This window comes from Salvelinus namaycush, unplaced genomic scaffold (assembly GCF_016432855.1).
Source record: "Salvelinus namaycush isolate Seneca unplaced genomic scaffold, SaNama_1.0 Scaffold3626, whole genome shotgun sequence".
Lineage (NCBI taxonomy): Eukaryota > Metazoa > Chordata > Actinopteri > Salmoniformes > Salmonidae > Salvelinus > Salvelinus namaycush.
Genome location: NW_024060593.1, coordinates 4,079 through 22,426, shown reverse-complemented (window position 1 = coordinate 22,426; position 18,348 = coordinate 4,079). Strand labels below are relative to the sequence as shown.

The 18,348-nt window shown below is 47.6% G+C and overlaps 1 protein-coding gene across 1 annotated transcript; it reads left to right on the top strand.

Annotated features, from left to right (window-relative positions):
- Nucleotides 1-986: 986 nt before the first annotated feature.
- LOC120040562 (gamma-tubulin complex component 5-like) lies at nucleotides 987-18,114 on the top strand (the record flags this gene model as incomplete). The annotated part of the gene is made up of 7 exons (XM_038985658.1): nucleotides 987-1,080; nucleotides 2,768-3,011; nucleotides 7,332-7,534; nucleotides 8,481-8,596; nucleotides 11,199-11,464; nucleotides 13,466-13,664; nucleotides 17,907-18,114. Coding segments are annotated over 7 exons (1,315 nt in total), but the record flags the coding sequence as incomplete, so codon positions are not given.
- Nucleotides 18,115-18,348: the final 234 nt, after the last annotated feature.

The window sequence follows — 18,348 nt, the reverse complement described above, 5'->3', positions numbered from 1 at the left end:
GCTAAGTTTAAAAATAAAATGACTTTCAACTGTAGTAAAAAGTGAGCGATGTCTGCTGGCAGAACGCCTGTACAGCACTTCGAGATATTAGCTGATGTACGAAGGGCTATATAAAATAAACTTGATTGATTCTATAGTGCTACTGAAGCACAAAATGAGTCTGATAGCAGAAATTACATTCAGAAGCTTTTTAAGATCTGTGTTTACTAAACTCGGTAAGATATTTGTTATGCGTTTCCTTTATTTCCTGCTTGAATTAACGCAGAATGTATTAACACGACCCCTTATGTTTAAGTTGCTAAGTAAGTGGCTGAATGAATCAAGTGATGGGGCATCATCTCGTGTTAGCTTTCTGCCATGTTTGAGAAGTCCCTTTGGATCAGGTGTCTGTACAATACTATATAAATATATAAATAGCCAGGAAACACAAGGACCGTCACACTGCAGTGGACTGGCAGGTAAAATTATACTTCTATGCCTGTGTGCTTCTAAAAATTCATCGTTCAGCACTTCAATCGCAGTTCGTACACCATCTATTTTTAGTCGCAAATGCGTGTAGCCCTGGCTCCAGAACTTTAGCTTCTACTTAAGTATATATTTTTTAAACCTTACGCTTTGGGCTGGATCTATCAATGTGTAGTTCATACATGCGGAATTACGGTTTTACCTCAATTAGCAAAGGAATACTCAGTTTGAAAGTGACTGTTTTGTGGAAGCTGTGCAGTACCGCTTTCCCCTCGTACGCCAGCCCCCTAGCAATGCGAGTTCCAGCCAATGAGCTTCAGCTCCTCGCCATTTGAGTGACAGTAGGCAAGATGCACGCGCAGCAGAGAAAGAGGGAGCCAATGACGTGCTGCACAGATATGATGTCGTACTCCCGTTGTGGCTCTTGAGCGCTACGTTCAGAGCTACTGGTTAAAAACGATGCAAGTCTTCCGGAAAGTCTCTTTTAGGGCTGTAATTGATCCATGATTGTTTGTCCCCAGGCTGCTCTCTGGGGTGAAGAAACACTTTATATTCCAGCATCAGGATGGGAAAGTGGTGGTCAGGAATGATGTGGTGGTCACTCACCTGACGAACGTAAGACTACAGTCTAATCATATTAACAATCTGGAACAAATTGGTCTCTAACATTGGAGTTCTCTGTCTAACCCCATCTCTCTCTCCTCTCTCTTTTTCTCCTCTCTCTCTGTCTCTCTTTTTCTCCTGTCTCTCTCCTCTTTCTCCTCTCTCTCTGTCTCTCTTTTTCTCCTGTCTCTCTCCTGTCTCTCCTGTCTCTCCTCTCTCTCCTCTCTCTCCTGTCTCTCCTGTCTCTCCTGTCTCTCCTGTCTCTCCTCTCTCTCCTCTCTCTCCTCTCTCTCCTCTCTCTCCTGTCTTTCCTCTCTCTCCTCTCTCTCCTGTCTCTCCTGTCTCTCCTCTCTCTCCTGTCTCTCCTGTCTCTCCTCTCTCTCTCCTCTCTCTCCTGTCTCTCCTCTCTCCTGTCTCTCATGTCTCTCCTCTCTCTCCTGTCTCATGTCTCTCCTCTCTCTCCTCTCTCTGTCTCTCTCTGTCTCTCTCTCCTCTCTCTCCTGTCTCTCCTCTCTCTCCTGTCTCTCCTGTCTCTCCTCTCTCTCTCCTCTCTCTCCTGTCTCTCCTCTCTCCTCTCTCTCCTGTCTCTCCTCTCTCTCCTGTCTCTCATGTCTCTCCTCTCTCTCCTGTCTCTGTCTCTCTCCTCTCTCTCCTCTCTCTCCTGTCTCTCCTCTCTCTCCTGTCTCTCCTGTCTCTCCTCTCTCTCTCCTCTCTCTCCTGTCTCTCCTCTCTCCTGTCTCTCATGTCTCTCCTCTCTCTCCTGTCTCATGTCTCTCCTCTCTCTCCTCTCTCTCCTCTCTCTCCTCTCTCTCCTCTCTCTCCTCTCTCTCCTCTCTCTCCTCTCTCTCCTGTCTTTCCTCTCTCTCCTCTCTCTCCTGTCTCTCCTGTCTCTCCTCTCTCTCCTGTCTCTCCTCTCTCTCTCCTGTCTCTCCTCTCTCCTGTCTCTCCTGTCTCTCCTCTCTCTCCTGTCTCATGTCTCTCCTCTCTCTCCTCTCTCTCCTCTCTCTGTCTCTCTCCTCTCTCTCCTCTCTCTCCTGTCTCTCCTCTCTCTCCTGTCTCTCCTGTCTCTCCTGTCTCTCCTCTCTCCTGTCTCTCCTGTCTCTCCTCTCTCCTGTCTCTCATGTCTCTCCTCTCTCTCCTGTCTCATGTCTCTCCTCTCTCTCCTCTCTCTGTCTCTCTCTGTCTCTCTCTCCTCTCTCTCCTGTCTCTCCTCTCTCTCCTGTCTCTCCTGTCTCTCCTCTCTCTCTCCTCTCTCTCCTGTCTCTCCTCTCTCCTCTCTCTCCTGTCTCTCCTCTCTCTCCTGTCTCTCATGTCTCTCCTCTCTCTCCTGTCTCTGTCTCTCTCCTCTCTCTCCTCTCTCTCCTGTCTCTCCTCTCTCTCCTGTCTCTCCTGTCTCTCCTCTCTCTCTCCTCTCTCTCCTGTCTCTCCTCTCTCCTGTCTCTCATGTCTCTCCTCTCTCTCCTGTCTCATGTCTCTCCTCTCTCTCCTCTCTCTCCTCTCTCTGTCTCTCTCCTCTCTCTCCTCTCTCTCCTCTCTCTCCTCTCTCTCCTCTTTCTCCTCTTTCTCCTCTTTCTCCTCTTTCTCCTCTTTCTCCTCTTTCTCCTCTCTCTTCTCTCTCTTCTTTCTCCTCTCTCTCTGTCTCTCTCCTTTTCTCATCTCTCTCTCCTCTCTCTTCTCTCTCGGTCTCTCTCCCTGCTAGAACTGCCTACGGTCGGTGTTGGAGCACATAGCAGTCTATGGCCAGGCAGTGTTCCGGCTGCAGAGTTTTATAGACGAGGTAACGGGTCACAACACGGAGCCCTGCCCTCCAGGCTCCTACTCCTCTAAGCAGAGGACCGAGCCTCCCTTCAGGACGTACCAGGCTTTCGTCTGGGCTCTCTACAAATACTTCACCTCCTTCAAACAGGAGCTCACCACCATAGAGAGAGACCTCATAGGCAAAGGCAGGTTTACCTTTCGTCGTTATACGTTCATTAGTTTATCCTGTGGCTTTTATCTGATGTATACTGTTATTAGAGTTGCAAAGTTCTGCCAACTGCCATGTCGTAGTCGGAGGTGACACTGTTATAACCTGTTATAACGTCTCTGTAGATGAGACGGTGACCCTGTTATAACCTCTAGATGAGACGGTGACCCTGTTATAACCTCTGTAGATGAGACGGTGACCCTGTTATAACCTCTAGATGAGACGGTGACCCTGTTATAACCTCTGTAGATGAGATGGGGACCCTGTTATAACCTCTAGATGAGACGGTGACCCTGTTCTAACCTCTGTAGATGAGACGGTGACCCTGTTATAACCTCTGTAGATGAGACGGTGACCCTGTTATAACCTCTAGATGAGACGGTGACCCTGTTATAACCTCTAGATGAGACGGTGACCCTGTTATAACCTCTAGATGAGACGGTGACCCTGTTATAACCTCTAGATGAGACGGTGACCCTGTTATAACCTCTAGATGAGACGGTGACCCTGTTATAACCTCTAGATGAGACGGTGACCCTGTTCTAACCTCTGTAGATGAGACGATGACCCTGTTATAACCTCTGTAGATGAGACGATGACCCTGTTATAACCTCTGTAGATGAGACGGGGACCCTGTTATAACCTCTGTAGATGAGACGGTGACCCTGTTATAACCTCTGTAGATGAGACTGTGACCCTGTTATAACCTCTGTAGATGAGACGGGGACCCTGTTATAACCTCTGTAGATGAGACGGTGACCCTGTTATAACCTCTGTAGATGAGACGGTGACCCTGTTATAACCTCTGTAGATGAGACGGTGACCCTGTTATAACCTCTGTAGATGAGACGGGGACCCTGTTATAACCTCTAGATGAGACGGTGACCCTGTTATAACCTCTGTAGATGAGACGGGGACCCTGTTATAACCTCTAGATGAGACGGTGACCCTGTTATAACCTCTAGATGAGACGGGGACCCTGTTATAACCTCTGTAGATGAGACGGTGACCCTGTTATAACCTCTAGATGAGACAGTGACCCTGTTATAACGTCTAGATGAGACGGTGACCCTGTTATAACATCTAGATGAGACGGTGACCCTGTTATAACCTCTAGATGAGACGGTGACCCTGTTATAACGTCTAGATGAGACGGTGACCCTGTTATAACCTCTAGATGAGACGGTGACCCTGTTATAACCTCTAGATGAGACGGGGACCCTGTTATAACCTCTGTAGATGAGACGGTGACCCTGTTATAATGTCTAGATGAGACGGTGACCCTGTTATAACCTCTAGATGAGACGGTGACCCTGTTATAACCTCTGTAGATGAGACGGTGACCCTGTTATAACCTCTGTAGATGAGACGGTGACCCTGTTATAACCTCTGTAGATGAGACGGTGACCCTGTTATAACCTCTAGATGAGACGGTGACCCTGTTATAACCTCTAGATGAGACGGTGACCCTGTTATAACCTCTAGATGAGACGGGGACCCTGTTATAACCTCTAGATGAGACGGGGACCCTGTTATAACCTCTGTAGATGAGACGGTGACCCTGTTATAACCTCTAGATGAGACTGACCCTGTTATAACCTCTAGATGAGACGGTGACCCTGTTATAACCTCTGTAGATGAGACGGTGACCCTGTTATAACCTCTGTAGATGAGACGGTGACCCTGTTATAACCTCTAGATGAGACTGTGACCCTGTTATAACCTCTGTAGATGAGACGGTGACCCTGTTATAACCTTTGTAGATGAGACGGTGACCCTGTTATAACCTCTGTAGATGAGACTGTGACCCTGTTATAACCTCTGTAGATGAGACGGTGACCCTGTTATAACCTCTGTAGATGAGACGGTGACCCTGTTATAACCTCTGTAGATGAGACGGTGACCCTGTTATAACCTCTGTAGATGAGACGGTGACCCTGTTCTAACCTCTGTAGATGAGACGGTGACCCTGTTATAACCTCTGTAGATGAGACGGTGACCCTGTTATAACCTCTAGATGAGACGGTGACCCTGTTATAACCTCTAGATGAGACGGTGACCCTGTTATAACCTCTAGATGAGACGGTGACCCTGTTATAACCTCTAGATGAGACGGTGACCCTGTTATAACCTCTGTAGATGAGACGGTGACCCTGTTCTAACCTCTGTAGATGAGACGGTGACCCTGTTATAACCTCTGTAGATGAGACGGTGACCCTGTTATAACCTCTCTAGATGAGACTGTGACCCTGTTATAACCTCTGTAGATGAGACGGTGACCCTGTTATAACCTCTAGATGAGACGGTGACCCTGTTATAACCTCTAGATGAGACGGTGACCCTGTTATAACCTCTAGATGAGACTGTGACCCTGTTATAACCTCTAGATGAGACGGTGACCCTGTTCTAACCTCTGTAGATGAGACGGTGACCCTGTTCTAACCTCTGTAGATGAGACGGTGACCCTGTTCTAACCTCTGTAGATGAGACGGTGACCCTGTTATAACCTCTGTAGATGAGACGGTGACCCTGTTATAACCTCTCTAGATGAGACTGTGACACTGTTATAACCTCTGTAGATGAGACAGTGACCCTGTTATAACCTCTAGATGAGACGGTAACCCTGTTATAACCTCTGTAGATGAGACGGTGACCCTGTTCTAACCTCTGTAGATGAGACGGTGACCCTGTTATAACCTCTGTAGATGAGACGGTGACCCTGTTATAACCTCTAGATGAGACGGTGACCCTGTTATAACCTCTGTAGATGAGACGGTGACCCTGTTATAACCTCTGTAGATGAGACGGTGACCCTGTTATAACCTCTGTAGATGAGACGGTGACCCTGTTATAACCTCTAGATGAGACGGTGACCCTGTTATAACCTCTAGATGAGACGGTGACCCTGTTATAACCTCTGTAGATGAGACAGTGACCCTGTTATAACCTCTCTGTAGATGAGACGGTGACCCTGTTATAACGTCTAGATGAGACGGTGACCCTGTTATAACATCTAGATGACGGTGACCCTGTTATAACCTCTAGATGAGACGGTGACCCTGTTATAACCTCTAGATGAGACTGTGACCCTGTTATAACCTCTGTAGATGAGACGGTGACCCTGTTATAACCTCTGTAGATGAGACGGTGACCCTGTTATAACCTCTCTAGATGAGACGGTGACCCTGTTATAACCTCTGTAGATGAGACGGTGACCCTGTTATAACCTCTGTAGATGAGACGGTGACCCTGTTATAACCTCTAGATGAGACGGTGACCCTGTTATAACCTCTAGATGAGACGGTGACCCTGTTATAACCTCTCTAGATGAGACTGTGACCCTGTTATAACCTCTGTAGATGAGACGGTGACCCTGTTATAACCTCTGTAGATGAGACGGTGACCCTGTTATAACCTCTGTAGATGAGACGGTGACCCTGTTATAACCTCTGTAGATGAGACGGTGACCCTGTTATAACCTCTAGATGAGACGGTGACCCTGTTATAACCTCTAGATGAGACGGTGACCCTGTTATAACCTCTAGATGAGACGGTGACCCTGTTATAACCTCTAGATGAGACGGTGACCCTGTTATAACCTCTGTAGATGAGACGGTGACCCTGTTATAACCTCTGTAGATGAGACGGTGACCCTGTTATAACCTCTGTAGATGAGACGGTGACCCTGTTATAACCTCTCTAGATGAGACTGTGACCCTGTTATAACCTCTAGATGAGACGGTGACCCTGTTCTAACCTCTGTAGATGAGACGGTGACCCTGTTATAACCTCTGTAGATGAGACGGTGACCCTGTTATAACCTCTCTAGATGAGACGGTGACCCTGTTATAACCTCTGTAGATGAGACGGGGACCCTGTTATAACCTCTAGATGAGACGGGGACCCTGTTATAACCTCTGTAGATGAGACGGTGACCCTGTTATAACCTCTCTAGATGAGACGGTGACCCTGTTATAACCTCTCTAGATGAGACGGTGACCCTGTTATAACCTCTGTAGATGAGACGGGGACCCTGTTATAACCTCTAGATGAGACGGTGACCCTGTTATAACCTCTAGATGAGACGGTGACCCTGTTATAACCTCTAGATGAGACGGTGACCCTGTTATAACCTCTGTAGATGAGACGGTGACCCTGTTATAACCTCTCTAGATGAGACTGTGACCCTGTTATAACCTCTAGATGAGACGGTGACCCTGTTATAACCTCTGTAGATGAGACGGGGACCCTGTTATAACCTCTAGATGAGACGGTGACCCTGTTCTAACCTCTGTAGATGAGACGGTGACCCTGGCGGGGGTGCTGGACAGACTGAGCCCTCACCTGGCCCAGATCAAGGTGCTCCACAAGGTGTTCTGTACGGGTGTGGCAGAGGTCCCCTCTGAGACCCCTAACGTGGTGCGGGCCTCACACCTGCTCAACACACTCTACAAGGCTATCATAGAGTACGACAGCGTGGGAGAGGCATCCCAACAGGCCGTGAGTGGTTGTGTTTACATGTGTGACCGTGACCGTGTCTGTGACCGTGTCTGTGACCGTGACCGTGTCTGTGACCGTGACCGTGTCTGTGACCGTGACTGTGACCGTGACCGTGTCTGTGACCGTGTCTGTGACCGTGACCGTGTCTGTGACCGTGTCTGTGACCGTGACCGTGTCTGTGACCGTGACCGTGTCTGTGACCGTGTCTGTGACCGTGTCTGTGACCGTGACCGTGACCGTGTCTGTGACCGTGTCTGTGACCGTGACCGTGACCGTGACCGTGTCTGTGACCGTGACCGTGTCTGTGACCGTGTCTGTGACCGTGTCTGTGACCGTGACCGTGTCTGTGACCGTGACCGTGTCTGTGACCGTGACCGTGTCTGTGACCGTGACCGTGTCTGTGACCGTGACCGTGTCTGTGACCGTGACCGTGACCGTGTCCGTGACCGTGTCTGTGACCGTGTCTGTGACCGTGTCTGTGACCGTGACTGTGACCGTGACCGTGTCTGTGACCGTGTCTGTGACCGTGTCTGTGACCGTGTCTGTGACCGTGTCTGTGACCGTGACTGTGACCGTGACTGTGACTGTGACTGTGACCGTGACTGTGACCGTGACCGTGTCTGTGACCGTGACCGTGTCTGTGACCGTGTCTGTGACCGTGACCGTGTCTGTGACCGTGACCGTGTCTGTGACCGTGACCGTGTCTGTGACCGTGACCGTGTCTGTGACCGTGTCTGTGACCGTGTCTGTGACCGTGACTGTGACCGTGACTGTGACCGTGACTGTGACCGTGACCGTGTCTGTGACCGTGACCGTGTCTGTGACCGTGACCGTGTCTGTGACCGCGTCTGTGAGTGTGTTTTGTTTTGTGCATAGCTTTGAGTGAGAGTTAATGGACTCCAAACAGCCAGGTGTAACTGTCTAACGACCCTGACCTCTGACCTAGGTGGCTCTGTTATTCTCTCTGTGGACAGAGACAGTCAGACCGTACCTGGAGATAGTGGATGAATGGATCGTTCATGGTCACCTGTTTGACCCCGCTAAAGAGTTCATCATTCAGAGGTATGGAACAAGCCTAGCGTCTCGTCATATCATGAACGTACGTAGGCACTCCTCAGGGTACCTGGGCCGTTGATGAAGCCTCTCTTTACATGTCCTGACAGTGTCGGGTGTCATCTGCCAACTAGAACTAACCATGCTTTCCAAATGGCACCCTATTCCCTATATAGTGCACTACTATAGACCAGAGCCCTATTCCCTATATAGTGCACTACTATAGACCAGAGCCCATAGGGAATAGGGCACTACTTTAGACCAGAGACCATAGGGAATAGGGCACTACTTTAGACCAGAGCCCATAGGGAATAGGGCACTACTATAGACCAGAGACCATAGGGAATAGTGCACTACTTTAGACCAGAGCCCATAGGGAATAGGGCACTACTTTAGACCAGAGCCCATAGGGAATAGGGCACTACTTTAGACCAGGGCCCATAGGGAATAGGGCACTACTTTAGACCAGGGCCCATAGGGAATAGGGCACTACTTTAGACCAGAGCCCATAGGGAATAGGGCACTACTTTAGACCAGAGCCCATAGGGAATAGTGCACTACTATAGACCAGAGACCATAGGGAATAGTGCACTACTTTAGACCAGAGACCATAGGGAATAGTGCACTACTTTAGACCAGAGACCATAGGGAATAGTGCACTACTTTAGACCAGAGCCCATAGGGAATAGGGCACTACTATAGACCAGAGCCCATAGGGAATAGTGCACTACTATAGACCAGAGACCATAGGGAATAGGGCACTACTATAGACCAGAGCCCATAGGGAATAGGGCACTACTATAGACCAGAGCCCATAGGGAATAGTGCACTACTATAGACCAGAGCCCATAGGGAATAGGGCACTACTATAGACCAGAGACCATAGGGAATAGGGCACTACTTTTGACCAGAGCCCATAGGGAATAGGGCACTACTTTTGACCAGAGCCCATAGGGAATAGGGCACTACTTTTGACCAGAGCCCATAGGGAATAGGGCACTACTTTAGACCAGAGCCCATAGGGAATAGGGCACTACTTTAGACCAGAGACCATAGGGAATAGTGCACTACTATAGACCAGAGCCCATAGGGAATAGGGCACTACTATAGACCAGAGCCCATAGGGAATAGGGCACTACTATAGACCAGAGCCCATAGGGAATAGTGCACTACTATAGACCACAGACCATAGGGAATAGTGCACTACTATAGACCAGAGCCCATAGGGAATAGGGCACTACTTTAGACCACAGACCATAGGGAATAGGGCACTACTATAGACCAGAGCCCATAGGGAATAGGGCACTACTATAGACCAGAGCCCATAGGGAATAGTGCACTACTATAGACCAGAGACCATAGGGAATAGTGCACTACTATAGACCAGAGCCCATAGGGAATAGGGCACTACTATAGACCAGAGCCCATAGGGAATAGGGCACTACTATAGACCAGAGCCCATAGGGAATAGGGCACTACTATAGACCAGAGACCATAGGGAATAGTGCACTACTTTAGACCAGAGACCATAGGGAATAGGGCACTACTTTAGACCAGAGCCCATAGGGAATAGGGCACTACTTTTGACCAGAGCCCATAGGGAATAGGGCACTACTTTTGACCAGAGCCCATAGGGAATAGGGCACTACTTTAGACCAGAGACCATAGGGAATAGGGCACTACTTTAGACCAGAGCCCATAGGGAATAGTGCACTACTATAGACCAGAGCCCATAGGGAATAGGGCACTACTATAGACCAGAGCCCATAGGGAATAGTGCACTACTATAGACCAGAGCCCATAGGGAATAGGGCACTACTATAGACCAGAGCCCATAGGGAATAGGGCACTACTATAGACCAGAGCCCATAGGGAATAGGGCACTACAGGGAATAGGGTGCTATTTTAGAGACTTATTATATGTTTGTTAGTTGATACTTGAAAAAAATATATAAAAATAGACTGAAAAGGCTTTTTCAAAATTAAAATATCCATGTGACATTGCTACATACAAGGATGTCATGCCAAATTCAAAATCTGAATTGAATAGATTTTTATATAAAACTCACCATAGTATAATGTACAGTATGCATTAAGGTGTCTGTAATATAATTTAACATGGCAATAAATTAATGTAGACATTAAGAAAGTGGGGGGGTACCAAGATGGAGGCGTGGGGGGGTACCAAGATGGAGGTGTGGAGGGAGTACCAAGATGGAGGTGTGGAGGGAGTACCAAGATGGAGGCGTGGGGGGGTACCAAGATGGAGGCGTGGGGGGGTACCAAGATGGAGGCGTGGGGGGGTACCAAGATGGAGGCGTGGGGGGGTACCAAGATGGAGGCGTGGGGGGGTACCAAGATGGAGGCGTGGGGGGGTACCAAGATGGAGGTGTGGAGGGGTACCAAGATGGAGGCGTGGGAGGGTACCAAGATGGAGGCGTGGGGGGAGTACCAAGATGGAGGCGTGGGGGGAGTACCAAGATGGAGGTGTGGAGGGGTACCAAGATGGAGGCGTGTTGGCTTCTACACAGCGCCCCCTATATCAGTCATCTAGTGTGTATATATACATCTTTGGTCCTGACCCCTACCTTGTCTGTATCTCCCAACCCAGGAACAAGGACGTACCAGTGAATCACAGAGACTTCTGGTACGCCACCTACACCTTGTACAGTATCTCAGAGACGGTGGAGAGCGAGGAGAAGCTGAGTGACGCGGCCAGCGGGAGCAGCGGAGGGGAGCAGGGATCTAGGTCTCAGCTCACCATGGTCTCCTTCCTCAAGCCGGTACTCAAACAGATCATCATGGCTGGGAAGAGCATGCAGCTCCTCAAGAACCTGGACTGTACAGAGGCTGAGCAGACCGATGGCTCCACTAGAGGTCAGTGTTGGTCTGTAGTTCATCTGTAGCTGGTCTGTAGTTCATCTGTAGCTGGTCTGTAGTTCATCTTTAGCTGTTCTGTAGTTCATCTTTAGCTGGTCTGTTGCTGGTCTGTAGTTCATCTGTAGCTGTTCTGTTGCTGGTCTGTAGTTCACCTTTAGCTGGTCTGTTGCTGGTCTGTAGTTCACCTTTAGCTGGTCTGTTGCTGGTCTGTAGTTCACCTTTAGCTGGTCTGTTGCTGGTCTGTAGTTCACCTTTAGCTGGTCTGTAGTTCATCTGTAGCTGGTCTGTTGCTGGTCTGTAGTTCATCTGTAGCTGGTCTGTTGCTGGTCTGTAGTTCATCTAGCTGGTCTGTTGCTGGTCTGTAGTTCACCTTTAGCTGGTCTGTAGTTCACCTTTAGCTGGTCTGTAGTTCATCTTTAGCTGGTCTGTTGCTGGTCTGTAGTTCACCTTTAGCTGGTCTGTTGCTGGTCTGTAGTTCACCTTTAGCTGGTCTGTTGCTGGTCTGTAGTTCATCTTTAGCTGGTGTTTAGCTGGTCTGTAATTGGTCACCAGGCTAGTGTTTCTAGTGCAGAGTGTGGTACAGAGAGATGTGTTTGAGTACTGCTTATGCCTGGTTATTTGCTCAACTACCGAGAGCAAACGGTTTGTGTTTTTCAGAATATACATTATTTTGGAACCGTAAGATTGTGTTCCTATCTCATCCCTGAGCCTTGAGCTATAATCAAGCGAAGTATGGCCATATGGTACAAAACACCTGCTTACTGCTTGGGTTCCTAATGTTCTCTATATGTTGTAGATGCTTACTGCTTGGGTTCCTAATGTTCTCTATATGTTGTAGATGCTTACTGCTTGGATTCCTAATGTTCTCTATATGTTGTAGATGCTTACTGCTTGGATTCCTAATGTTCTCTATATGTTTAGATGCTTACTGCTTGGATTCCTAATGTTCTCTATATGTTGTAGATGCTTACTGCTTGGATTCCTAATGTTCTCTATATGTTTAGATGCTTACTGCTTGGATTCCTAATGTTCTCTATATGTTGTAGATGCTTACTGCTTGGATTCCTAATGTTCTCTATATGTTGTAGATGCTTACTGCTTGGATTCCTAATGTTCTCTATATGTTTAGATGCTTACTGCTTGGATTCCTAATGTTCTCTATATGTTGTAGATGCTTACTGCTTGGATTCCTAATGTTCTCTATATGTTTAGATGCTTACTGCTTGGATTCCTAATGTTCTCTATATGTTTAGATGCTTACTGCTTGGATTCCTAATGTTCTCTATATGTTGTAGATGCTTACTGCTTGGATTCCTAATGTTCTCTATGTTTTAGATGCTTACTGCTTGGATTCCTAATGTTCTCTATATGTTGTAGATGCTTACTGCTTGGATTCCTAATGTTCTCTATATGTTGTAGATGCTTACTGCTTGGATTCCTAATGTTCTCTATGTTTTAGATGCTTACTGCTTGGATTCCTAATGTTCTCTATATGTTGTAGATGCTTACTGCTTGGATTCCTAATGATCTCTATATGTTTAGATGCTTACTGCTTGGATTCCTAATGTTCTCTATGTTTTAGATGCTTACTGCTTGGATTCCTAATGTTCTCTATATGTTGTAGATGCTTACTGCTTGGATTCCTAATGTTCTCTATGTTTTAGATGCTTACTGCTTGGATTCCTAATGTTCTCTATATGTTGTAGATGCTTACTGCTTGGATTCCTAATGTTCTCTATGTTTTAGATGCTTACTGCTTGGATTCCTAATGTTCTCTATATGTTGTAGATGCTTACTGCTTGGATTCCTAATGTTCTCTATATGTTGTAGATGCTTACTGCTTGGATTCCTAATGTTCTCTATATGTTGTAGATGCTTACTGCTTGGATTCCTAATGTTCTCTATATGTTGTAGATGCTTACTGCTTGGATTCCTAATGTTCTCTGTATGTTTTAGATGCTTACTGCTTGGGTTCCTAATGTTCTCTGTGTGTTTTAGATGCAGAAAGGAAGAGCTTGTACACTCTTTTCCTGGAGTCTGTTCAGTCCCGCCTCCGTTGCCGGGACGACTCCCCCGCGGATACGGTCACCGAGCAACAGGCCACAAAGCAGAGCCTGATCAAGATGCAGTCGATTGTAGCTCAGCATCTACAGATGGATGACATACATGACCCTCTACTGGCCATCAACTTCGCCAGGTGAGTGGAAGAGAGTACACTAGGACCGAGGCGGAGCGGGGTAGGGACCGAGGCGGAGTGGGGTAGGGACAAAAATATCCAAGATGGTGTAGCAGTGGGGATGTCTGTTTTGATTGGCTTGTCCCGTCCCTTGTATATATCGTTTTTCTTTTTTTTCTCATTTTCCATCTACGGACTGAACATACTCTCCTGCAACCCGCCTCACCCAATGTGGTATGAATCTGCTATTTTTACACTTTTGAACCGGAACCCCCTTCAGAAGCTAGCCAGCTAACTAGCTACTAGCTAGTAGTTAGCCTGGAGCTGGCTTCGAACTAGGCCCATCTCCCGGCTAGCCGAAGAGATTCCATCAAGCAACCCCTGGGCTTCAATACCTCTTTTGCCAATTGGCCTGGACCCTTTGCTGCCGACACGGAGCCCCGCCGATCCATTAAGATTGGTCTGCTGACGTAACCGTCTGAGGGGGTTTCAACAGACTCTCCTGTTGCGACATCCTCCTGAGGCCCATCTGCTAGCCCCTGCCTGCTAGTTGTCTGAATCGCCGTGCCTCCAGCTCGCCTAGGTACTCACTGGACCCTATGACCACTCGGCTACACATGCCTCTCCCTAAAGTCAATATGCCTTGTCTATTTCTGTTTTGGTTAGTGATTTTTGTCTTATTTCACTGTAGAGCCTCCAGCCCTGCTCAATATGCCTTAGCTAGCCCTTTTGTTCCACCCCCCACACATGAGGTGACCTCAACTGGCTTAAATGGTGCCTCTAGAGACAAAACCTCTCATCGTCACTCAATGGTTTACCTCCACTGTATTCACATCCTACCATACCCTTGGTCTGTACATTATACCTTGAATCTATTCTTCCGCGCCCAGAAACCTGCTCCTTTACTCTCTGTTCCGAACGCACTAGACGACCAGTTCTTTTAGCCTTTAGCCGTACCCTTATCCTACTCCTCCTCTGTTCCTCTGGTGATGTAGAGGTTAACCCAGGTCCTGCAGCCCCCAGCATCACTCCCATTCCCCAGGCGCTCTCATTTGTTGACTTCTGTAACCGTAAAAGCATTGCTTTCATGCATGTTAACATTAGAAGCCTTCTCCCTAAGTTTGTTTTATTCACTGCTTTAGCACACTCTGCCGACCCGCATGTTCTAGCCTTGTCTGAATCCTGGCTTAGGAAGGCCACCAAAAACCCTGAAATGTCCATCCCTAACTATAACATCTTCCGACAAGATAGAACTGCCAAAGGGGGCGGAGTTGCAAAAGGGGGCGGAGTTGCAATCTACTGCAGAGAGAGCCTGCAGAGTTCTGTCATACTATCCAGGTCTGTGCCCAAACAATTCGAGCTTCTACTTTTAAAAATCCATCTTTCCAGAAACAAGTCTCTCGCCGTTGCCGCTTGTTATAGACCCCCTTCAGCCCCCAGCTGTGCCCTGGACACCATATGTGAATTGATTGCCCCCCCATCTACCTTCAGAGCTCATACTGTTAGGTGACCTAAACTGGGAGATGCTTAACACCCCGGCTGTCCTACAATCTAAGCTAGATGCCCTCAATCTGACACAAATCATCAAGGAACCTACCAGGTACAACCCTAAATCCGTAACCATGGGCACCCTCTTAGATATCATCCTGGAAGGATATTGACCTCATCCCGTCAGTAGAGGATGCCTGGCTGCTCTTCAAAAGTGCGTTCCTCTCCATCTTCAATAAGCATGCCCCTTTCAAAAAAACGTAGAACTAAGAACAGATATAGTCCTTGGTTCACCCCAGACTTGACTGCCCTTGACCAGCACAAAAACATCCTGTGGCGTTCTGCATTGTCATCGAATAGCCCCCGCAATATGCAACTTTTCAGGGAAGTCAGGAACCAATATACTCAGTCAGTTAGGAAAGCAAAGGCTAGCTTTTTCAAACAGAAATTTGCATCCTGTAGCACTAATTCCAAAAAGTTCTGGAACACTATGAAGTCCATGGAGAATAAGAGTACCTCCTCCCAGCTGCCCACTGCACTGAGGCTAGGAAATACTGTCACCACTGATAAATCCATGATAATTGAGAATTTCAATAAGCATTTTTCCACGGCTGGCCATGCTTTCCACCTGGCTACCCCTACCCCGGTCAACATTTCAACACCCCCTGCAGCAACTTGCCCAAGCCCCCCGTCCCCTGCTTCTCCAAATCCAGACAGCTGATGTTCTGAAAGAACTGCAAAATCTGGATCCCTACAAATCAGCTGGGCTAGACAATCTGGACCCTCTCTTTCTAAAAGTATCCGCCGAAGTTGTTGCAACCCCTATTACTAGCCTATTAAACCTCTCTTTCGTATCATCTGAGATCCCCAAAGATTGGAAAGCTGCCTCGGTCATCCCTCTCTTCAAAGGGGGAGACACTCTAGACTCAAACTTTTATAGACCTATATCCATCCTGTCCTGCCTTTCTTCAATCTTTAAAAGCCACGTTAATAAACAGTTCACTGACCATTTCGAATCCCACCGTACCTTCTCCACTATGCAATCTGGTTTCCGAGCTGGTCATGGGTGAACCTCAGCCAAGCTCAAGGTCTTAAACAATATCATAACCGCCATCGATAAGATAGTACTGTGCAGCCGTCTTCATCGACCTGGCAAAGGCTTTCCACTCTGTCAATCACCACATTCTTATCGGCAGACTCAATAGCCTTGGCTTCTCAAATGACTGCCTCGCCTGGTTTACCAACTACTTCTCAGATAGAGTTCAGTGTGTCAAATCGGAGGGCCTGTTATCCAGACCTCTGGCAGTCTCTATGGGGGAGTCACAGGGTTCAATTCTTGGGACGACTCTTTTCCCCGTATATATCAATGATGTCGCTCTTGCTGCTGGTGAGTCTCTGATCCACCTCTATGCAGACGACACCATTCTGTATACATCTGGCCCTTCTTTGGACACTGTGCTAACAAACCTCCAAACGAGCTTCAATGCCATACAACACTCCTTCCGTGGCCTCCAACTGCTCTTAAACGCTAGTAAAACTAAATGCATGCTCTTCAACCGATTGCTGCCCGCACCCTCCCGCCCAACTAGCATCACTACTCTGGACGGTTCTGACTTAGAATATGTGGACAACTACAAATACCTAGGTGTCTGGTTAGACTGTAAACTCTCCTTCCAGAATCACATTAAGCATCTCCAATCCAAAATTAAATCTAGAATTGGCTTCTTATTTCGCAACAAAGCATCCTTCACTCATGCTGCCAAACATACCCTCGTAAAACTGACTATCCTACCGATCCTTGACTTCGGTGATGTCATTTACAGAATAGCCCCCAACACTCTACTCAGCAAACTGGATGTAGTCTATCACAGTGCCATCCGTTTTGTCACCAAAGCCCCATATATTACCCACCACTGCGATCTGTATGCTCTCGTTGGCTGGCCCTCGCTTCATACTCGTCGCCAAACCCACTGGCTCCAGGTCATCTATAAGTCTCTGCTAGGTAAAGTCCCGCCTTATCTCAGCTCACTGGTCACCATAGCAACAACCACCCGTAGCACGCGCTCCAGCAGGTATATCGCACTGGTCACCCCCAAAGCCAACACTTCCTATGGCCGCCTTTCCTTCCAGTTCTCTGCTGCCGACGACTGGAACGAATTGCAAAGATCACTGAAGCTGGAGACTCATATCTCCCTCACTAACTCTAAGCATCAGCTATCTTAGCAGCTAACCGATCGCTGCAGCTGTACATAGTCCATCTGTAAATAGCCCACCCAATCTACCTACCTCATCCCCATATTGTTTTTATTTACTTTTTTGCTCTTTTGCACCCCAGTATCTCTACTTGCACATCATCATCTACACATCTATCACTCCAGTATTAATGCTAAATTGTAATTATTTCGCCTCTATGGCCTATTTATTGCCTACCTCCCTACTCTTCTACATTTACACACACTGTACATAGATTTTTCTATTGTGTTATTGACTGTACGTTCGTTTATGTGTAACTCTGTGTTGTTGTTTGTGTCTCACTGCTTTGCTTTATCTTGGCCAGGTTGCAGTTGTAAATGAGAACTTGTTCTCAACTAGCCTACCTGGTTAAATAAAGATGAAATATAAAATAAATAAATAAAAGTTGTTCCAAAGACCAATTAGTGGAAAAACTATCATTGAATTAGAATATCTTGATAATGTAAAGTTTTATCTTGTTTGGTGGCTCCAGAAAGAGAACCCCAGCTCTGGTAACTCCTACTTCCCAACCCCCCCCTCCAGGCTGTACCTGGAGCAGAGTGACTTCCACGAGAGGTTCTCGGGCGGTGACGTGATCGTGGACCGTTCGTCTGAGTCGGTGACGTGTCAGACATTTGAGCTGACGCTGCGCTCCTGCCTCTACCCGCACATCCAGAAGAGGTACATCGAGTGCTGTGGCAACCTCATGACCACCCTGAAGAAGGACTACAGGTAAAGTTGATACGTCTGTCATTACTCTGTCTCATGTCTCTAGTCCTCCAGGTGTCTGTCAGTCATTACTCTGTCTCATGTCTCTAGTCCTCCAGGGCCAGGTGTCCGTCAGTCATTACTCTGTCTCGTGTCTCTAGTCCTCCAGGTGTCTGTCAGTCATTACTCTGTCTCATGTCTCTAGTCCTCCAGGTGTCTGTCAGTCATTACTCTGTCTCATGTCTCTAGTCCTCCAGGTGTCTGTCAGTCATTACTC